General features: G+C 40.7%; 1 protein-coding gene across 3 annotated transcripts in view; it reads right to left on the reverse strand.

Annotated features, from left to right (window-relative positions):
• The window catches only part of Ap2b1 (adaptor related protein complex 2 subunit beta 1), a 127,170-nt gene that overhangs the window by 91,748 nt on the left and 11,234 nt on the right, over window positions 1–24,188 (reverse strand). For all 3 annotated transcript variants that reach the window (XM_052759774.1, XM_052759775.1, XM_052759773.1), the window contains exons 3-6: window positions 18,940–19,045; window positions 14,277–14,412; window positions 10,946–11,191; window positions 647–837 (exon numbers count right to left, since the gene is read on the reverse strand). In XM_052759774.1, the coding sequence (XP_052615734.1) occupies window positions 647–837; window positions 10,946–11,191; window positions 14,277–14,412; window positions 18,940–19,045 (679 nt within the window). The remainder of the gene's footprint in view (window positions 1–646; window positions 838–10,945; window positions 11,192–14,276; window positions 14,413–18,939; window positions 19,046–24,188) is intronic.

Here is a 24,188-nt window from a genome sequence, read left to right on the forward strand (position 1 = left end):
GAGCCAGCAATTCTTCAGAAGTATTTTGCCTAGTCAAGTGCTTACATATATATACAACGTGCTCAATTTAAAAATGGGTAGTAACTCCAACTTTGTAACTGAAATGTACTTATGTACAGATGTGTTGATGACATTCAGTACTAAAGTTCTGACAGTCAAAGAAAACCTAAACATGGAAGTGGTAAAGGGCTGACTGGAACAATCAAGATATTCTCAAAAGCTCCAAATGTAGTCTAACATGATTTCTAGGTACAATGGCAAGACACATACGTGTTGCTGACTTAAAAATACCTAACCTAATACTAAATTACAGGTATTGTTCAGCTCAATAACTAGTATGAAGAATCTAACAGAATAGACAGTATGTCATTACAAGGACAGACATAACTTTTGTTTACCAGGAATCGGGAGATAGGTGATAAAATGAAGGAGGTTTTGGCAGAAGTATGAAACAACTACATTCTTTTTGGTGCGGTTTAGCACTTACAGTGTCCCTAAATCCAGTGAGAAAATATGCTGGGGATAGCAATGTCCCCCTAAACCCTCTGCCTTCCTCAGTCTGATAGCCTCTTTATACTAAGAGCAGACATTAAACATTATTCAGTAAGGTAAGACCATCAGCTAATGTCCAGTAAGACAGACTGACCTCTGAGCTTCTCGGTCATCTTTAGGGTTGTAATTAGACAGGCAGTCCAGGATGAAAATCTGGCCCCATTCTGTGCACTCATTCAGGGCTGTGAGCAGCTTATTGATATTCTGAGGGTTCAGATCAAGTAAATTGCTGTTTGGGTGAGATTCACTGATCTCAGACAATGCTGCTACAGCATTAGCCACCACCTGCAAAAGAAACAGATAATGACTTTGATATACTCAGAAAACCAAAACTATGACACGCAAACAACCTTGGTAGGATCCCTTCACAGCTCTCAATTCACTCCTAAACATTTTACCCAGTTAGACAGAATAGATGTTACCCAAAATAGACAGAAATAGATGAACTGCTTTTAAACCATGCATTAAGCCACCAATGACAGCATATACAGCTTCTGAGTAGTCAGGCACTCCAGAATTAAAGTAATTCATATGTTAGTAGAGTCACAGATGACTCACTACTGAAACCTTAACCACTGCAGCACACCCAAAACTGTCGCTAAAATCAAGACAGAACAACAGCTGTGAAAAAACGAAGCTAAACCAGTGGTGGCTCATACCTGTAATCCCAGCACACGAGGGCTGAGGTAAAGAGGACACTTTCAAGTTTGGGGCTATCATGGGCTAGCTACAAAGTGAACTCCAGGCCAGCCTGGACTATAGAATGAGACCTCACAAAACAAAAAAGAAACATCTCAATAAATATTTGCATTATGTGACAGAGAAAAATCTAGGCCAAACTCTAAGTGCGTGTGGACAACAGGGAGGTGGCACTGTCAATTATTCAGTGTTATCACATACCTTATATTAAGAATAAGTAGACTTGAAACCAGAATTCGTTAGTATAATGCTAGGGGAACACATAATCTCTGCCTCATGCGGTTTGCTTATCTGAAAACCAGGGAAAATTGAATCTACCTCAGAGACTAATTTTAACTGGAGGGTACAAGTCCAATGATGGTATACATTAAGAAATATTTACGGAGCTGGAGAAGATGGCTCAGCAGCTGAGAGCACTGGCTGTTCTTCCAGAAGATCTGAGTTCAATTCCCAGAACCTACATGGCAGCTCACAACTGTCTGTAACTTCAGTTCCAGGGGACCTGACACCCTCGCAAAGGCATACATGCAGGCAAAACACCAGTGCACATAAAATAAAAATAATTTAAATCATTAAAACAACTGTTTCATGTTAGGCATGGTGGCTCATGCCTTTAATCACAGCACTTGGGGGACAGAGGCAGATGGATCTCTGAGTCTGAGGCCAGTCTAGTTTACTAAGCAAGTTTCAGGACAGTTAGGAATACACAAGAGAAACCTTGTCTCAAAAAACAAAAACAAAAATTTCATAAAGCCTTATGTAAATTTAAGGGAGTAACATTACCATAATTCATCAAGTAAAAATTGCAAAAATTTTTTCATTAATATCTCTAAAACTGGAGGGCATTTATAATCAATCATCACATTTTTTTTTTCGTGCATGGATGTTTTATCTGTTTGTACGTCTGTATACCATGTGTATGCCTGGTGCCCTTGAAGGCCAGAAAAGGTTGTTGGATCCCCTGGAACTAGAGTTACAGATGATTGTGAGGCACCATGTGGTTTATAAGAATTGAACTCAGATTCTCTGGAAGAGCAGCAACTGCTCTTAACTGCTAAGCTAACCTGCAGTCACCCATACTTTAGTGGAGAATGTTTTATATAAGGATACAGAAACTAATCATATAAATTATAGTTAATGAAATTGTAGATTCAATGAAATATGGTGTTTCAAATATATCCTCTTCTTTGAGATAGGAAGTGAAAAAACTGTTACCCTAGACAAGAAAGCACACTTGTACTTGATGCACTGATATGGGAATATGTGTAGCTACAAAACAAAGTCAGTATTTTAAATCAAAATTACAGATTATTTCTAATATAACTGACAAACAAATATTTAAAGTTATTTTAAAATTTCAAAACCACTCATAAACAAACACCACAATGGAAATACTACCCTGTGGCTCTACACAGGTGAGATTTAAAATACGTTTTACAGCAAAAGTTCAGATGCGAAGATTAGCATGGTCAGGCTGACCCTAAGTACTTTATAATTTAAATGAGATGCATCAAGAAGTCAGCTTCAACAATTATATACATCAAAAAAAATTCTCAAGGATGTTAATTCATAGTCAAGTCTTACTGAAGTCCCCTAACGAAAGCTTGAGAAACAGAGTTTTATAATTATGTTAGCAAGAGAGAAACACAATGGCTATAACTTAGCTGTCAGTTTTATTACCCACATTGCCTAGGTAATTGGCAGATTGTACTAATCATAAAAGTAAACAGGAAAGTGAATATCTAAGAAACAATGATTTAATACACAGTACAATGTAGCAATAGCCATCATTATATAGAGGATAAGGATGGCAGAAACAGAACTCTCTTTGGTGATCAGAACAAAAAGTCTCAGATGAAAAGAATCAAAGACTTACTTAGCAAATATAATTAGACATTTCATTGCCACAAAACAAAACCGACCTAATGTATCATCTATAATAACATACATGAGCTACTTTTCTCAAATGCTTTTGCTCACTACTAGAATGAAACAATTCCCTATAACCCCAGCATGGGAGGTAGAGGCAAGAGTATCAGTGGTTCAAGGTCATCTTCAGTTACTTAAGAAGTCTGAGGCTAGCCTGGGGTACATGAGACCCTGTCTGAAAACAAACAAACAAACAACACCCAAACAAACAAAAACAATAATCATTCCCAGGTACTTCACATATAGGAAAAAAATTTACTTCCCATGCATAGTAGGTATGATTGACCTTATTTTAGAATTAAAAAAAAAATTAAAATGTCCTATATCAACTGCTTATTTTGACTGCTCTGTCAACACATCCAACCTTGGCATCAGTTTTAAATGAACCTCCTACCATAATTACCCTTTCTGTCAATGCATCTCCTTCACCCCCACCGTGTGTGTGTGTGTGTGTGTGTGTGTGTGTGTGTGTGTGTGTGTGTGTTGTGTGTGTCTATCTGTCTATCCTGTGTGTCTGTGTGTCTGTGTGTGTTGTTTAAAGTTAAATAGAAGGTCTGGTAATAGAAAACGTAGAATAGAAAAGATGAGAACTGAAGAACTAAAAATAGATAGGGAGAGAATAGAAGGATACTAAACACAATAAGGAATTAGAATCCCCTTGTTACCATTACAGGCAATTAGAAATTAAAGCAAGTGTGTAATGCAGCTAATGAAGGGTAAGTGCTGATGCTCAAGTAGGCAATGTCTATTTACTATCATATTAAAACAAGAAAGGAAATACTGAAGGGTCGGCCTAATAAAAATATAAAGATCAGATCAGATCAGAGGACCATGGTGAACAGAGCCTGCGGGAAGGAAGAGGTGGTGGTCAAGCCACCACCAAAGTGACGGGGCAGATGAGATGCTCTCCCACCCTGCACCAGACTTCCTGTTCCTCTAAACTCCCTGAGGTTGCTGCTACCTCTCCACTGTCATCTTCCAGTCAATTCAAACTCCTGGGTTTCCAGAAATCACACGAGGCAGGCTCACGGTGGAATGCTTTACATTCTCCTGGTCAGTAAAGCGTGCTCCCCACACTGTGATGAACCTGAAGCCAGTCAGTCACACTGTATCTGAGGCAGATGAAGAGAAAGACTGAGTTCAAGTCGACAAGTGGGCAGCTGGTGTACACCAGACCTCTTTCTTGTCAATGCTTCTACAATCTGTATTTCTTTGAAATTTTGTACAATGCTGCCTGGTTTTCAAAAATAAAATTTAAAGATAGAGTGATAAGTTAGAATTCACTTCTTCCCAAAGAAGAATACACCACTGTAGGGACAGGGTGAAAAGTCCCCACGGAGCAAGCTCAGGCAGCAGTAAGCACCCTAGCGTCTCTCCAACAGTGAAACAAAGATGCACTTCCCTCAGTCACAACATCACTTTGAATCGCAACTATTAAGACAAGTCTCGTATTTCCTCCCTTATTATCATCTATCTTAGGAATGTTGCTATAATCTCAGAAAGATTAAGAGCATATAAGGGGAAAAAAGAGTTCTAAAGGAAGTTTTCTTTAAAAGTACATTTATAGCCACATGTGGCAGCATACATCTGTAATCCCAGCACTCAGGATTTGAAGGCAGGAGAATTAGGAATTCAGGGCCAGACTTAATTACATAAGCCCCTGGTTCAGAGGGAGGGGAAAGAATGTAATAATGGGGAGACCGAGCTTTCTAGACACACAAACTGCTTTCTAAAACATTGGCATCTAGGGCTGGAGACAGCTCAGTAGTTAATGGGCTGGTCTTCAGAGGACCCAGGTTAGATTTCCAGCACTCACACCGGTGCTCACAATCACACCTTCTTCTGGCCTACACATACACACACCTCACATGACATGAAAGTCGAAGACAGACTAACTGGGAAGAGGAAGGAGATAATGAGAGAGGGGTGAGATATAATGGGGCGCCTATGATCAAAATATATGATACACATGTACGAAAAGTAATTAATACAGGCCAATATAAACAAAATTTAGTCTAAATTTTATTTGAAAAGTTTTTAAAAATTTACTCTTTTGACAAGTTCATAACGCTTATAATGCATTCTTTAAAATTTTTCTTTTTAAGATCTTATACATATGAATGTTTTGCCAGCATGTATGTATATGCACCACACGACATGCATGCGTATTGCCCAAGAGGGTCAGAAGAGGGCATCAAACCCCCTGGATCAGATGTCACAGTGGTTGTGAGCCACCACAGGGATGCTGGGAATGGAACTCAGGTCCTCTTAGCCACTGAGTCATCTCCAGTCCTATACTACATTCTTGTCACACTCAGTACCCCATCCTCTTATCCCACTACCATGTCCTTTTGTGTTCTCTCTTAAAATATTCCTGAAAGTTTTTTTAAATAATTATCTGTCATTTATTGAGCATTATAATGTCTTTGTAGTTACAGAAAAAGCAACATCACTTTTAGAAATCCATAATGATCTCAAAAGTTTTTACAATAAGAATGTTGCCATTAAAAGAGCAGTCTTTCTAGAATTACTAAAACCCAGCACTGCAGCACAATAATATGTGTTCATCATTACTAAGGTTTATTCTACACTAAGCTCAGCATTAAATGTTTCTAAAGCTCACAACAGCTCTACGACACAGCACTTTGTCATTCCCATTTTGAAGTTGAGGACACTAGAGCTTAGGGAGAACACACAGCTAAGAAGGATGAGAACCAGGGTACACTGAGGAAACACATTCTTCACTAATTAGTCTACACTTTATGGGAGGCCGGAGCAATAGAAAACGGGTATTTCCACGGGCTGCTGAGTGATAGGAGGGCTGGGAAATGGAGATCACAAGGGTTCTGTCGTAAGCCAGAGGGGCAGAGCACTGAGCTCAACACCAAAGAGCAAAGCACACACAGTCCCGCTGCCAAGGAAGACTCTCAAAGAGCGGATCCTAGTATAAATGTTAGCTGTAGAAAGAAAACGCAAGACACCAGAGAGCAAAGCCAAATCAAGCAAGGAAGAGACTAACATGACGAAAACTTTAGAGAACGCTTCATTCAAGTGCATTGTTTTCCTGCAAACATACTTATCAAATGATGTCTCTAAAATTCTGGTATTTGTGAAGAAATCACGGAAGCTGTGTTCCTGTGGCTCCTGGTGTGTCTTCATCCTGAAGACAAGCTTCCTTACAAAGGGGGCTAGTAAAATCCACAACTGAAAGTATGCTTAACTCCGTTATTACAAGATCTTATTCTATCAAAACGCACAGGTATTAAATTAATGTGGATAATGTTGACCTTGACCTAATGTCTACTTCATAATGACAGTAGCAGCCATCTTCTGGAAATATGCCAGGTACTTTAATAAGTACAGTTTTAAATCCCAATTAATACTCCCAATCCTCTCCCCCTCCTTTTTTAAGAAAAGGTCTCTCTATGTAGCCTTGTCTGGCCAGGAACTCGCTATATAGACCATGGTGGCCTCAAACTCACAGAAATTTGCCTATCTATGCCTCCCAAGTGCTTGGATTAAAGATGTGCATTAAGCAGGCCTGGCCTAAGTTTTTTTATATTTAATTTTTTTTATTTTTAACTATGTGTGTATGTTTTTAAGTGTGTGTGCGTGCACACACATACATGAGTGTGGGGTCCTTCTTAGAGGCAAGAAAAGGGTGTAGAAGTCCCCGGAGCTGGAATTCTAGACAGTTATGATGTAGAAGCTGCCGAACTTGGAGAGCAGCATGCATTTTTAACCACTGAGCCTTCTCTCTAGCCTGGATACTCCCAACTCTTGGAGACAGTATCTCTCATTTTCCAGAGGAGGAAACAGGAAGATTAAACAGCATTAGCATAAAGCTAGCACTAAACAGAGTCGAGCAGTTTTTACCTCAAAACTAGCCTTTCCTCTGTCAACTAGGACACTGAGAGTCAGCTGAAAGTAGTGAAATAACTACAGGAAAACCCCAAAAATGACAGAAGGAGGGCCTGGAGAGATGGCTCAGCGGTTAAGAGCAAGGACTACTCTTCCAGAGGACCTGGGTTCAATTCCCAGCAACCACATGACAGCTCACAACTGTCTGCAATTCCAGTTCCAAGGGACCCGACACTCATGGCAAAGCATCAATGCACATAAGATAAAAATAAGTAAATTTTAAAAAGTGACAGAAGGGAAAAAAAGTTCTATTACTTATAGCAAGGCACATCAATGCTAGTACTCAGAGCTGATATCACTCCAAGCATTGTCAGCTCTTGACTTACATTTTATTCTCTTATGAAAAGATTCTGGCCAGGTGGTGGTGGTGCATGTCTTTAATCCCAGCACCTGAGAGGCAGGTGGATCTCTGTGAGTTCAAGGCCAGCCTGGTTTACAGAGTGAGTTCCAGGACAGCTAGGGAGATTATACAGAGAAACCCTGTCTTGAAAAGCGCCCTCCCCAAAGATTCTGAAGTCATTTCTACAAGTGTTCCAGTGCTTTCCCTCTAGGAAGCTGTTCTGATCTGTAAGAACACTGAGGTGGGACCGTGTCCCTTCAGACAACCTAGTCTTGGTTGGTGCAGTGCTGCCACCATGTGGGACAGCCTGGGAAAAGGTGGAAGAGAATCTCCCCAAGGATAAGGACTCATACCCATAATTAGAGTAAGAGGACGGGTGACTTCATAGTAACAGGGTACAGATAATTAAAGGCTTTCATGTATTCTAACTCTAAACCATTTTGAAAAAATGAAAACGTGTGGGGTATGTATACAATTAAGTTTGTTTCTTTACACATATCCACAAAGTGATCAGGATAGGCTGGGACTCAGGCTGCAATCCTGGCTGCATTACAACTAGCCACAGCACACTGAGACAGCTCAGTCTCTGAGTGCACATTTCTTGATCTGAAACATGGAACTACTTCAGACAGACACAAAAACAAAGTGAAATATTTTACATAAAAACAACTGTCATTGTGCCTAGCACACAGGCATTATGAATTAAATTTCTCTTTTCAAGTGACACAGAACCATAGTCAGCCTTAGGAGCTTCTGAGGTGTTTGAGCTAGTATGCTAACATGCCACCACTAGCCCTCAGATGTTACTGACCACTCATGCACCTTGGTCTATTCGTTATTTGCATCTGATCCCACTGATGAAAGGAAAATGCATTTTAATTAATTCTAGCATTTACTTAAGGTTACTTTTTGGTAACTGTAAGTCTACAATAAACAGACAATAAAACAGTCTAGAGGGATGTGAAGAAAACAGTTTCTCTCAGTGGGAGAGAGGCCACCCAGAATGTGAGTTTCTCATAAACCTACCAAGTAACCTTAAATTGTTTTCTGTAAGTCTCCTCAAACATACTTGTAAAGTCTCTTCAAATCAACTCTCAATTTGTTGTTATAAAACAAGCTAACGTGCCGGGCGTTGGTGGCGCACGCCTTTAATCCCAGCACTCGGGAGGCAGAGCCAGGCGGATCTCTGTGAGTTAGAGGCCAGCCTGGGCTACCAAGTGAGTTCCAGGAAAGGCTCAAAGCTACACAGAAACCCTGTCTCGAAAAAACAAAAAAAAAAAACAAAAAAACAAAAAAACAAGCTAACGTGTCACCAACAGTCAGGAGTGATGGCAATCCCAGTCCTCAAGAGTCTGAGACACTGAGACTGACAGTTCAAGGCCAACCTAGGCTGCAGAATGAGTGCCCAACACATTCGGGACTGTACAGTGAAAACAAACGTCAACAACTCACGGGGACATTAGTTAATATATATATATATATATATTTATATAAATTTAAATAGAAACCATCCGCCAAAAAAACAAAAAACACCCCTCTCCCTGCAGAGGAGGCCTAAAACAGATCAGCAAACTAGGCATGCATGCTCTCAGCTGACCTGATACAGATCTTCCAGGGTTACCTGGATTTCAAATCCCATTTCCTCACGAACAAACAAAAACCCGACTGCTTTCCAGTCCTTACACCCTAACATTTATTAGGCTTCATAAGGAAGAATTTACATGAGCGTAGAGGTGCCTTTTTAAACCCTTTAACCTAGAATTGCTTGTAGGAGTTAGAATTTATTTTTGCCTCAATCCATTCTTAGCTTCACTGAATATTTAATAGGTTTCCACAGGGTACAAGATATTCTGCCTATCTGCTTGGTGCTTAGAACTTTATCACCTCATTTGTCCTTGGAGAGAGAATTTCAAAGATGGTCGCTCAGAATGACAGAGTGAACCACAAACAATGGCAAAAGTACGCTGTACCAACTAAGCAGTCCACAAAACTGGTATTGCCAGGACTGGTAAGATGACTTAGCATGTAATGGTACTTAAAACCAAGAGCCTGAGGACCTGAGTTTGATCCTTGGAACTCACATGGTGGGAGAAGAGACCCACAGCATGTACATGCACATGCTTGCAAACACACAGACACAAACACACACACACACACACTAATTAAAAAAGCAAAAAAAAAAAAAATAGTACTGCCATACAGACTCAATTCTTTAATTTTTTATAGAATCTTTTTAAAAGGGTGCCAGGTGGTGCTGCTTGGGAAAGTAAACAAAATGTGGGGTTCATTTTCTAATAATGATGATGACACCTTATTGGAAGTCATTGTCCAAGCCCTTCCACATCTACTCCTAATCCTAGAAAATGGCTCAACAATCCATGAATGATACTCAGCACAGCCTGTGCCTTTAAACAGTGTAAGTTATAAGCTTCATCCTTTGACCTTCAGCTACACTAGAAGGATAATAAAGCCAAGGCCATGGAATAAGGTGAACAAGAAAGACCCCAAAGCACAGACTGGAATAGAACTTTTGCCAGGAAAGATGATACCTAATTCAGGCAAATTCCAACTCTCTCTCCATTCATTAAAATGTAACAACAACAAAAAATAATTTAACATTACTTACTATCTCTTAGTGTAATTCATCTTCAAAGAAACATTGTACCAGATAAAAATTAGTTAGCAGTGTGTGGTGACCCATGCCTATGATCAGACAAGACAGTGAAACCTTGTTTTTTTTTTTTTTTTTCAAAAAAAAAAAAAAAAGGTCAAGTGGTGGCATATGGCTATAATCCCAGCACTTGAGAGGTAAGAGGATAGAATTCAAGGCCAGCTACATAACAAATTAGAAGCCATCCTAAATACATGAAGCCTTATTTTAACACACAGAATGTTGGGGGATGTACTTTAATGAAAGTGGCCAATTATCCTCTATCTTTTCAGCAGCAATACTGAGTAATCAATCACTCAATTTAAATGAACTTAATTTAATAATAATCTATCATTTGGAACCTGACTTCCTTTCATTACATAAAGAAAACTTAAGATGTCAAGAAGGAAATAAACTCCAACTTTGAGGTAGGGCTGTAGCTCAGATATGGGGTACTTGCACAAGGTTCTGGGTTTGATCCTTAGCACTGCCAAAACCAAACAAATGAAAAGAAATAATTTTAAGTGTTATATTCTGGCTGCTAAATACACAGAACATAATCAATTTCTATCCTAGAGTTCTTTGAGAATACATTACAATAGTTGGCCAATAAAGATCACTTTGATTTGGTTTTATTTTCATACAAGAAATTACCATAAACAACTATCTGAAAAATTAATCCTAAAAATAAATAAAACCACCTAGGAATATGAACTATACAATCTATTCATTACACAAAACTATTTCTCACAACTACCCTGTGGTCAATGTCTCAAAGAAAACGCATTATTAAGCATGCCTTGGAAAGGACTCATTTTAACTGCTGCCCTCTCTATAAAAGCACAATGTATTACCATTGGATTTGAATCTGCTATGAGATCCCGTAGAGAATCCAGAAATCCCTGATCTTCCACCATCTGGGCATTGATATCATGGAGTTTTGCCACACACACTGCTGCTGTTTTCCGAACATAGGGGTCTTCATCCTTCAAGCACTTGCGGAGGGGTTCACAGAGATATTCTGTAATCTTGTCCACCCGGATGCACCCCATTGTTCTAACTGCCAAAGCTCGAATCAAAGGATTAGGATCTTCACAATCCTAAAAAAAAAAAAAAAAAAAAAATCAACTATATGAATACAAGATGATTACAAGTAGACACTCCAGTTGACATAAACCATTCTATATGAGAATCCAATCTCTCATGCTATTCCTTTCCTAAAGGTCTTAGTTGTCTACTCAAGAGCTTAGAAGGAAATCTTTTTTGTTGCTGTTGTTAAGAAATTTGCCAGGGGCTGGAGACATGGCTCAGCGGTGTTCTTCCAAAAGGACCTGGGTTCAATTCCCAGCACCCACATGGCAGCTCACAACTGTCTGTAACTCCAAGATCTGACACCCTCACACAGACAAACATGCATGGTATGGCCGTCTCTAGAACTATTAGCGGATTTGCTCTAAGAACTGACCCATTTTCTTCTATTCTTATTCAGGAAAAAAGGTAGAGAATTGGAAATGCTGTGTCCCCTCCACTGTCAATCTGTAAGAACCAAGTCAAAAGAGATCAGTTTCTGGAGGCCTACAGAACAAAACAAAGACGCTATGATCTGACTGGGGCCTGACAGAAGCACACCTCCAGCCAAGCAGCAAAGTGGGCTTTCTGGGCTCAGCAGCAAGCAAGCAGTATCCTTTACAAGGGAGTTCTTTCCAACACAGCATTGGCAAAACACGACAAAGAATACTTCTCTTTTCTTTTTTTTTTTTTTTAAAGATTTATTTATTTATTATGCATACAGTATTCTGTCTGCATGTATACCTGCAGGCCAGAAGAGGGTGCCAGATCTCATTACAGATGGTTGTGAGCCACCATGTGGTTGCTGGGAATTGAACTCAGGACCTCTGGAAGAACAGTCAGTGTTCTTAACCGCTGAGCCATCTCTCCAGCCCCTCTCTTTTCTTTTTAAAAGATGTATTTATTTAGTATGTATAGTGTTTTGCCTGCATGTATACCTGCAGGCCAGAAGAGGGCACCAGATCTCATTATAGATGGCTGTGAGCCATCATGTGGTTGCTGGGAATTGAACTCAGGACCTCTGGAAGAGCAGCCGGTGCTCTTAATTTTTTTTTTTTTTTTTTTTTTTTTTTTTTGATTTTTCGAGACAGGGTTTCTCTGTGTAGCTTTGCGCCTCTCCTGGAACTCACTTGGTAGTCCAGGCTGGCCTCTAACTCACAGAGATCCGCCTGGCTCTGCCTCCCGAGTGCTGGGATTAAAGGCGTGCGCCACCACCGCCCGGCTGCTCTTAACCTCTGAGTCATCTCTTCAGTCCTTATTTCCTTTTCTTTCTTTTCCTTTTCTTTCTCTCTTCTTTCTTTCTTTTTTTCTTTCTTTCTTTCTTTCTTCCTTTCTTTCTTTCTTTCTTTCTTTCTTCCTTTCTTTTCTTTTTTTATTTTTATTTTTTATTTTTGAGACAGGGTTTCTCTGTGTAGCTCTGGCTTTCCTGGAACAGGCTGGCCTTGAACTTAGAGATCCACCTGCCTCTGCTTCCCCAGTGCTGGGATTAAAGGTGGGTGTACTACTTCCTGGCCAAGAATACTTTCTTAAAATTCCCATATCAAAAATTTCCTTAGGCTGGGCATGGTGGTGCTTAATCTTAGTACCCAGGAGGCAGAGGCAGGTGGCTCTCTGAGAGTCTGAGGCCAGCCTATAGCAAGTTCTAGGATAGCCAGGGCTGAACCATAAAATTTTGTCTCAAATGAGAAAAAAAAAGTCTCTTTAAGCCATGTGCATTTATACCCAACTCTTTCAAAATTTTAACAAAATCTTCCCTATAATATATTCTACCTACCTAAGAATCATTTGACCAAAACAAAACAAAACAAAAAGTTGTGGACTGTGTAAATGTAGAAAAACACGAGGGAGAAAAGCCTATAAAAAGACAGTTTATCAGTTATTTTTCAAAGTTCGAACAGAAGTTCATCTTGGAAATATCTGTTTTTTAAATGCAGAATATATTTCAGACAGAAAGGGGTATTAATGTGAATAACCCACTCCCACACTCACCACAGCTAATGACAGGAAACCCTGACTACTCAGCTGCACTAAGGAAACTTTGTGTCAGTCCTTATTTATCTAGGTTTTCTGAGACAGGGTCTCTGTTCTAGGCTGGCTTCAAACTCACTAAGCTTGGCTTTGTCAGTTTTTAAAGCTGTGACAACAGTAGTAAGGTTATGATTTTAACAGAGATCTTAGCCAGGGGTGGTAGACATGCCTAGAACTCTAGCACATGGGTGGTGGAGCTGGAGGAGGAGAGGCCGAGACACAAGGACCAGCCCGGAGGAGAACAAGAGGGAGGAACTGAGACCCCACGGTTCTTATTCTGACAGATGGAAGATGCTGAGAAAAGGGGTCGGGTCAGAAAAGTGTTTTATGTACAGGGAATATAAACTCAACAATAGTAGCCATGTGTCAGTAATTATTTAAAAAAATCACAAGATGAGTATTTTACTATTTCCTCTATGGGAATATTTTTAATTTGCATAATAAAGATATTTAATCATGGGCTGAAGCAAGATTTAGTAGTTAAAAGCACTTGCCGTTTTTCTAGAAGATCCGGGTTCAGTTCCTAGAACCCATGTCAGGCATTTACAACTGCCTGCAACTCCAGCTCTAGAGGACCCAAGCCTCTGCACTCATATTCAAAATAAATAACAAAATGTATCCCTAAAAAATATTTAGCCAAATGCTATAGGGCCTGCTAATCAAAGACAAGTAGCACCTCCTGCCAAAGCATTTCTGAGTCCTAACCCTAACTTTCACAAAGATAAAACAAATCCTCAGGGAACAATATGATGGTATGTCCAACCTCTGTCAGCACGTACGGATTATGATGAAATGCCCAACCTCTACTAGCCTTGGGGGGTAAACACTGAGGTTTACTTGGCTTTCTTTTATTCATCTGGCAAGGAATAACAGAAGGCTTGCCATATGGCTTCAATGCCCCTGGATGCTCCATGCTGGTGTATAGAGTGCTAATAACATGAACATTGCTGACTACTGCCAGGACTTCCCTACAGGATTTCGTCCCTTAAACATAGGTTGCTTATCTGCAATGCAGACACAAATTATATCAAAAGTCACTTCTGAAGAGGTTGCATGAGGTAGAGAAGATTGAATCCTTGGGCAAAGTACCTTCACAAAGCTGTTGACAGCCATGATGGCCATGTCTGGCTGACTCTTGGCATAGTTCATCAGATAGAGGTACACAAGCTTCTTTAGTTCCAGGTTGTCAGTCTGCATACAGTTCACCACATCTGGGAAGAGAGAGCTGAGGAGAGAAGAGGAAGAGAGAAATGAGGGAAGCGAAGTTAGTGCTAAGCTGTTCCACTGATAATGAAGTGACAGCCTTGATTCCACAACGACTTGACAAGAGGACAATGGTACAATGCTGATAACTCATTTTCAAGGGAATAAGTAACTAAAAAAATAAAAATAAGCTGGGTGGTGGTGGTGCACGCCTTTAATTCCAGCACTTAGGAGGCAAAAGCAGGTAGATCTTTGTGAATGTGAGAACAGCCAGGACTGTTACACAGAGAAATTCTGTTCAAAAAACCAATAGCCGGGCGGTGGTGGCGCACGCCTTTAATCCCAGCACTCGGGAGGCAGAGCCAGGCGGATCTCTGTGAGTTCGAGGCCAGCCTGGTCTCCAAAGCGAGTTCCAGGAAAGGCGCAAAGCTACACAGAGAAACCCTGTCTCGAAAAACCAAAAAAAAAAAAAAAAACCAATAAATAAATAGACAGACAGACAGATAGAGGAAGGGAGGGAGGGAGGAAGAGAGAAAGAAAGGAAGAGAGAGAGAGAAAAGAAAGAAAAAAAGGAAGGAAGGAAGAAAGAAAGAAAGAAGAAAGAAAGGGAAAATACCATTGCCTGGCAGGTCTCTAAACTCTAGTTTTGTCGTGCATAGGCTGAACTCAGCCTTGTGCATGGTAGGCAAGTGCTTTACCACTGAGTTACATCCTCAGCTCTCTCAAAGTTTTTGTGGAGGGGAAAAACTATTATGATAAATTTGAGAGCAACAGAATGAGCCCAACATATACATTACCCACAAATGCTGATATAGCTCCATCAAGATTCACATAATAATAATCTCACATATGCCCTCAAACCTCTTTCCCACTACAGATTAGCTGTTCTAGATTCTTTATTCAGTGATGGAGACAAAACCCAGGACCTCACACATGCTAGAGAAGTGCTCTGTCACTGACCTGTACTCCAAACCCTGGAATTATTTTAAAATGAATCAGAAAGTATATTTCTTACTCAACTACATGCCTAGTGCTTGGTTCTCCAAGCAGGGTCAGGCTATGTATAGTTTAGGCTGACCTAAAACTTACCATGTAGGCCAAAATGACCTGGATGTGTACCACCACACTCAGCATATATTATGCTGTTTCATTTATAACAAATTACGCATATTCTAAGAAAAATAATTAGCTTTATCAACTGAAAGAAGAAAAATAACAATTTTCCATATCAATTCATGGTGATATCAAAGCACTCCAACTTTTTTTTTTTTTTTTTTTTTTTTTTGGTTTTTCGAGACAGGGTTTCTCTGTGTAGCTTTGCGCCTTTCCTGGAACTCACTTGGTAGTCCAGGCTGGCCTCGAACTCACAGAGATCCGCCTGGCTCTGCCTCCCGAGTGCTGGGATTAAAGGCGTGCGCCACCACCGCCCGGCGCACTCCAACTTTTTAATGCTCATTTTCTTCCACCTTTGACCAGTAGGAATTTAGGTAGCTCCCAAGTCCTTGTATTATGACCCTCTATTTTCAAGTGTTTCTATAATTTCTCAAATGAAGTTTTAAATTCCTAATCAAGATCTGGAATCAATCATTTCTCCAAGGTATGCTGATTCCCTTTGGAATTGGGAGAATTTATGAATTTATTTATTTTTAAAAAGCATTGGCATTATCAACTACAATGGTCTATTCCTTTCCCAAGTACTAGCCATTTACCATTCTCCTGTAAGGACAGAAATGTCTACCTGCACTCATAAAGAAGACCTTTAGGTGTCAGTACTCTCCTTGAACTATGTGGATCCTAGTGACTGATTTCACGCCATCAGGCCATCTCTCTGGCCCAGACACAGATGCAGAATGGCTGCAAAACCAGTAAATAATTACAAAACATTATCCAACAGAATGCTTACAATCCTAAGTAACTCGAACACCCTGCACAAGAAGACTGAAGCTGGGCACACTGGTGCATGCTTGGAACCCCAGCTCCTGGGAGGCTGAGGCAGGAAGACTCAAGTCCAAGGGCTGTCTGTGCTTCAGGGAGAGTTCAAAGACAGCCTCAGCAACATCGTGAGACCTCTCTTGAAATAAAATGGAGAAAGAGGGCTGGGAAAGAGTTTAGTGATGAAGGGCTTGCCTAGCATAGGCAAGGCCCTAGGTTCAATCCCCACTGCCAACAAGAGAAAATTATAGTAAACTTCAAAGGTTTATGACTATTACTTCAAGTGGAATAACTAACACTTCAAAATTTTCTCAGTTTTTCCTGTTTGAATGTCAATAGGCATAACCCACATGAACCAAAGTTTTCTGGACATCTCAATGGATGCTGAGACCAAAAGCCAAGAGCTATCCCCATAAGCAACAGGAAGCTCAGATAACAATGGTGGGACAGGAGACAGCTCAGCATCTTCCGATGCTCCTGATGCCCTGAGCAAGGTTTCTGCCATTCCTGTTTCATTCAAAGATTGGTAAAATTTCATAAAAGGACAAGACAGAAAATAGTTTAGACTTAGTAGAACAAGAATCCACTTAAATTAACAAGCACAAGCTGGGCATGGTGACACATACCTTTAATTCCAGCAGGTGGGAGGTGGAGACAGGTAGATCTCTGTGAGTTTGAGAGCAGCCTGGTCTACATAGTGAGTTCCAGGATTGCCAGAGGTATGTACTAGAGATATTTTGTCTCAAAAATAAAATAAATCATAAGCTCATTTCATAAATTTTTTTAAAGTTAATTTTTAATTAATAAGAAGATGGCAGTGCTTTACATTTTACTTATTTATTGCTGGTGTATGTCTGTGGGCACCTATGCTACAGCACATATGTGGAGATCTGAGACAACCTGCCAAAAGTGGTTCTCTGCTGGGTTCTGGGAACGGACGGGTCACCAGGCTCTGCAGCAAAGTGACTTCCCCCACTGAGCCACCTCATCAGCCCCTTGTTTACACACTCTAGTTAAGCAGAGACAAAGGAATTCTCACGTTACCACCTCTGCTGTGGAACGTTTCAGCTGCAGTATAAGGAGAAATTCAGCTTCATATAAATACACGACTCAGAAAATGAAGAAATAGTTTAGTATCTCTTTCAAATAAATGGATATGTTCTCTCTATATATTTATTTTATTCATAATAGTGTTTTGTCTGCCTGTGTGTATGTGCACCACATGTACGCTGGATGCCTGAGGAGGTCAGAAGGTGTTGAGTGTTGGACCTCCTGGGTGCCGGGAACTGATCCCAGGTCCTTTGCAAGAGCAACAAATACTCTTAACCACTAAGCCATTTCTCCAGCCCCTCTATTCACACACAGTATATTAAAAACACAGCTTCAACACATACAGAGACAGAGAGACAGATAGAGAAAGAGAGAGAGAGAGAGAGAGAGAGAGAGAGAGAGAGAGAACTTTTTTAATAAAGAAAAAGGTTTGGCAGGATGGCTCAGCAAGTTCAGTGCTCGCACAGTATATTAAAAACACAGCTTCAACACATACAGAGAGAGAGAGAGAGAGAGAGAGAGAGAGAGAGAGAGAGAGAGAGAGAGAGAACTTTTTTAATAAAGAAAAAGGTTTGGCAGGATGGCTCAGCAAGTTCAGTGCTCGCACATGGGCCAGACAACCTGACTTAATCCCAGGACTCCACAGGTACCTGGAGAGAACAGACTCTTGAGAGCTGTCCTCTAACTTCCACAGGAGCACACACATATATAAAATAAAAAAAAAAAAACCTACTGAATAAAATAAAATTTTACTGCATTATGAATGACAGTCCTAAGTGAAACCATTCTTGTCCTCATAACTTCTTTCTTGGTACTGAAAAACAGAATGACCACTGCCTGTGTTCACGGTAAGGTACTGGCAATTCCACCCACCACTGCTTCCTATCAGCTCAGAATGGTAAAGGGTCAAAGAGCATTCAAGTATTATAAGAATAGCTTTGATCTCATGGACCCAGGAGAGGACCTCAGAATGCTGTGAGGCCTGCAGATGACCCCTACTCATTTTAAAGTCTCACTAATCACAGAAACAAATAACAAAGATCAAGGCAATATTGGTAGTGTTGGTTTTCCCCTGGAATCCAACAATAGAGCTGTAAAGCTGAGGGCACTAGCTTAACCCAATTAAAGAGTATGTGAGTTCAGTAGATTTTTATCATCTTCTAAAACTTTCTCAAGCAACAGGTGTGTACCTGTGCCAGGACTAAAGACAGTTCATGCTAAACCTGTATGCAACAAAAATGTAAAAAGCAAACTAACAAAACACATAAGTCATATCTAATATAAAAGCATGTACATATCCGTGATATTTATTTCAATGGGAGAACTCCACTTTCATAGGTTTTATGTGTTTGGTTTGGTTTTTTTTTTTTTTTGAGACAGAGATGCTATGTGGCCCAAGTTGGGCGCCCAACTCAGGCTCAAGTGATCCTCCTGCCTCAGCCTCTCAAGCAGCTGGGAGTATAGACATGCACCACTGTACCTCAGCGGTCTATGATATTATATGAAAGCAGGAAGAGCTACAAAATGGGTATAGAGCTCTCTACAGTCTAAGAGTCATCACCCTTACCTGACATCCTTCCCCACGGTCATGGCAGCAATCACCTTCTTCACAGCCTCCTTCCTCTTTTCTTTCTTTTCATTGTTGAGTTCAGCTTTTAACTCGAAGATTTCTCCTAAAAGAGATGAGAACAAACAGGTATGGTCTCAGGACTAGAGAATGGGTAGAATACGGCAATACGCAATATCAGAAGGGAAGCAAGGCAGCCACAAGTAAGACTATTTCAAAACTCTGAGATGTGCATTTCAAAGCCCCAGAATATTAACTGACCCACCAACAAAGACTCCGTCAATAAATTTTTTAAGCCTTTTAAATCATCATCTTTGAAAATGCAATGCAGACCTTTCTTTAGAAAGCATAAGAGTGTCAAGGCAGTGGTGGCACACACATTTAATCCCAGCACTCAGGGGGCAGAGGCAGGTGGATCTCTGAGTTCAAGGCCAGCCTGGGCTACAGAGTGAGTTCCAGGACAGCTAGAGCTGTTACACGGGTATCTGAGGGATGATTTTGCAGTAGAATTTTAGGGACCTAAAAGAAAATAAATGTAAGGTAGGGAGCTGGCTTGGAAATTAGTGTTTACAAACTAAAAGAGAAACAACTTTACAGATAAATAAATTAGGCTAAAAAAAATCACATAATTTATTAGTTACAAAATTGGACTTAGCATCCTTCCTCCCCTCTCAAGATTTATTTATTTATGTGTGTAAGTTTTTTTGCCTGCATGTATGTCTATGCACCACATGCATGCCTAGTACCCTCAGAGGCCAGAAGAGGGCACTGGATGCCCTGGAACTGGAGTTATGGACAGTTGTGAACCATGATGGGGGTGCTAGGAAATAAACTCAGGAATAAACTCAGGTCCTCTCCTGCTGAGTCATGCCTCCAGCCCCCCAGCAAGCACTTCCTAGCTTCAGTTCCCAGCACTACATGGTAGCGTTAACTCTGTAACTAGTTCCAGGGAACCTGATGCCCTCTTGCCTCTGCAGGCACCAGGCACACATATATCCATGCAGAAAAACACTGATACACATAGAAATAACTTTTTAAAGAACAGTTTTGGGGAGTTGATTCTCTCCTTCCACCTTGTTCAGATAGTCTTCTTGTTTCTGCTGCTGTGCTGCGTACTCAGGATGATTCTGCTGTCTCAGTCTCCCACACTGAAGTAGGAATAATGGCTTTACTGATGTAGCCGGTACCATCAACTTTACTATGTAGGTTGCAGGGATATAATCCAGATGGTCAGGGTGCATAGTAAGCAATTTTTCCTACTGAGCTATCTCACTATAAGAAATGTTCAAAAACATCAATGCTTTGAATCTACTCTGGCCCAAATGAATTAGATTATAAAGAGCTCTTAGTCTGTAAGTGATCCTAATGTAAAACCAGAGTTAAGTAAAAAATGAAAAAGAAATCATCAGTTTAGTGCTACAGTAGCATGACTGGTATAGAGTAAATAGTCCACTTTCTAATAAGACTTGAAGTCCATTCACAGGGAATTCATGCTTGGTACCTGTGGTGGTCTGAATGAAAACACTCCCATAGGCTCACATGTTTGATTGAATACTTGGTCCCCAGTTTGTAGAACTGTTTGGGAAGGATTAGGATATATGGTTTTAGTGGCAGAAGTGTGTCACTCAGGGAGGGCTTTGAGGTTTCAAAGGTCACCACTCCCATTGTTCCCTCTCTGCTTCCTGTTTGTGGACTTGGATGTGAACTCTCAGCTGCTGCACACCAGCACCATCTGCCTGCCTGCATATCATGATGGTGACAGACTCCTATCTCTTTGGAACTATAAGCCCCAAAGAAACCCTTCCTTCTCTAAGTTGCCTTGGTCATGTTATTCTGTCATAGCAATAGAAAAGTAACTAACGGGGGCTGGAGAGAAGGCTCAGTGGTTAAGAGCACTGGCTGCTCTTCCAGAGGTTCTGAGTTCAATTCCCAGCAACCATATGGTGGCTCACAACCATCTGTAATGAGATCTGGTGCCCTCTTCTGGCCTGCAGGCAGACATATAGGCAGAACACTGTATACATAATAAATAAAATCAATCTTTAAAAAAAAAAAAAAAAAGAAAGAAAAGTAACTAAAACAGTACTGGAAACCTGGTAAAGGCCAAGGCCAGGGAGGTCCTAGGCCATAGTAGACAATCTATCACTGTTATTTGCTGTTGTCCAGCTGCCTTCTACATATTTGCATTTATACTCAGAGATTGATGCTCTTCTCAACCTTGGTCAGAAAAGCTTGTTTAAATTAAACATTGGTTAATACAGAGTCAAAAATACTCAAAGTGGTGAGAATAAGTGACCGAGTCCTCAGCCCTAAATGGAATACCTGTATCAACCACCTCACCTGCCCCATGGCTCAGAGAACATCACAGGAGAAGGGGTAGTAGAAACAATGTATGAGCTGGAGGAGGGGAGGAGGGTTGTGAAATGCTGTTTCTGTGCATGAGATGGCCACTGCACTCATTAACTCACAGTACCTGTGGTTATGTGCACAATAACAAGCCAGTCAACATTAAGTATGGAGGAGGGAGGGACTCACAAGTAGCTCAGTCCCTACCTTGAGGGCTATTGGTAGGTCTTGGCAGCTGAAAGAGTCATTTTTCTTTGGGGATGTGACCACTGAGACTGTCCATGCTCTACTATATGGCCCATACACATGCGCATGAGGGCAGCACCAGTTGGATTCAGTGGATTATTAAAAAAAAAGAAGAATAAAGACCATGAAGCTGGGAGGGGAACATGTTGGGAAGAATTGGAGGGAGAAGTGGGTGCTGGATATGAACAAGATACATTACGTATGTATGAAATCCTCAATAAATACGTATGGACTGGTGATATGGCTAAATGGTTAAAGGTGCTTCAGAACCTAGATGATGGAGAGAACCAACTTCTGAAAGTCATCATCTGACTTGCACGTGTGCTATGGCACACACCTACACACAAACACACAAACACAATAAATATAAAAATAAATATGAAAGAAATCACTACCTTAGTCAATACTTTAGTCTCAGCTTCAATCAATATAGTATGGCCTAGCATGGTAGCACGTCTGTAATCCCGGCATTTGGGAGGTAAAGGCAGGAAGACTGCAATAAATTCAAGGTCAGCCTTAGTAAGTTACTACTACTTAGTAAGTTCCAGGCCAGGTAAGGCTATATGAGATCCTGTCTCAGAAAGCAAGAAAAAAGGAGGAGGAAGAGTGAAGCTTAAAATCATACAAACTAAGGTCATTTCTAAAGGCCCGATTTTGAATGACTACTCAAGAAGTGTCAAAGATTGTCACCGCTATTTTAAGGCACCATCTCTAGCCTCATCTGCCTTTAGAATGCAGGGGACAAAATAAAAAGGCAATGGTCCTAAACAGACAAAGGAGAGGGAGAATGGAAGGAGGGCTATCCCACACCACCATTTTCATGAGAACAAGGCAACAACTCTCATCAGACAGACAAGGAGGTGGTGAATGGAAGGAAGGCCACCCCACACCACTGTGTTCACGCCGACTCCCACTTCTTCCTTCTACGGATACCCCCACCTTTTGTTGTTGTCTGTTTTGTCCGCAATAGAGCCTTGCAATGTAACCCTGGCTGGCCTGGAACTCACAATGTAGACTAAGGTGGCCTCTTACGTCACAGGCAGTTCTTCTGCCTCTGCTTTCAGAGTGTTGGGGATTACAGGTGTGTGCCACCTCACCCATCTTTTCCATCTCCACCTCCAAACTTGACTACAATATTGCCTCCTTGTCTACCACCTCCTAGACTGTTCCCATTGTTCATTTTACCTGGACATCATCCACAGTCTGCAAACTGTGATCTCCCTGAAGCCTCTGACAGGAAGTATATTGACAAGAAACATGAAAACGGAGCACAAAAAAACCTCGTTTTATCAATATCCATTCCCAGTAGGCAAGCAAATTGTTCTAAAAATTACTACTCCATTTAATTGACAATTAAAGAAATAACACTGGCAGAAAGGTCAGGCCTTTGAAAGCATCATTCTCTTTACTGAGACCTGTGCTGCCAAATGCAGTTGTCAGAGCTCCATCATTTACTTCTGGAACAGTGAAGGGCAAACAGCAGGGCTTCAGAAAGTTGGAATTGTGAGCAGCAGCAGGAGCTGCAGAATTGAAACAGGATGTAACTGAAATGATTCCAGAACCAAGCATAAATGGAGAGAATCTGCTCCAGAGGCGGTTCTGGTGGGCGGCACAGGAAGCAAAAGGAACACGGTTTATCCATTTCTGAAAAACATGATATTATCTAGCAGTGAGTCAATTTGTACGTCTCAAGCTTTTATAAATGTCATCTGCACCTCTACAAGAGAAAGTATGATGAACTGGTGAGTTTTAAAAACCAGTTAGAAAAAATGGCCAGGTGTGGTGTATGCCTTTAATCCTAGCACTCAGGAGGCAGAGGCAGGAGAATCTCTGAGTTGGAGGCCAGCCTGGTCTACATAGTGAGTTCCAGGATAACCAGAGCTACATAGTGAGACTGTCTCAAAAAACAAACAACAACAAAAACTCTTCTATGTTGTTACAGACAATATGTTGGTCACCAAAACACATAAAGTGTTAGCATAAGAAAAATAACACATATCCAAATGATGAAGTAGATAGCTGAAAGAATACCAAGGACTTAATGCGTGTGGTTTTTACTACTGTGTACATGCACAGCAGTGCATGTGAGATGTATGTGTAAGCAAATCGCCTTACCAAGTGTATGGAGGACAGGGGACAACTTTGTGGAGTTGGTTCTCTCCTTCCACCTTTACATGGGCCCCAGAGATCAAACTCAGGTTTGATCTTTACTTTACTGGCCAGCCATTTCAGTGGCCCTGTTTGATTTTTGAGACAGGGTCTTGCTATATAGCCCAAGCATCTTGCCTCAGCTTCCTAAGTGCAGACATTCTAGGCATATACCACCATGACCAGCAGGCTAATGTTTTTTGTGAGGTATAAATAATAAAGATAGAGAAGAAACTGGAGGGATCTATAGACAGGTACTAGGAAAGCCAAAGTATGTTGCATACACACTTTAGTACCCAGTCTCACTCCTTCCACTAGTCAAATCTACCAAGCATTGCTAGCAGCTAAAAATGGTTCTCATCATTGGCTATACATTAAAAAAGTCTGGAGAGCTTTAAAAATCTCAATATTCAGCCTAGCATGGTGATATATATGTGTTTGTAATCCCAGCATTTAAGAGGATGTCAGAAAAGTGAATTCCAGGCTAACCTGGGGTACATCACAAGTTC

This window comes from Peromyscus californicus, unplaced genomic scaffold, assembly GCF_007827085.1.
Source record: "Peromyscus californicus insignis strain IS unplaced genomic scaffold, ASM782708v3 Scaffold_3__1_contigs__length_106647218, whole genome shotgun sequence".
Classification (NCBI taxonomy): domain Eukaryota; kingdom Metazoa; phylum Chordata; class Mammalia; order Rodentia; family Cricetidae; genus Peromyscus; species Peromyscus californicus.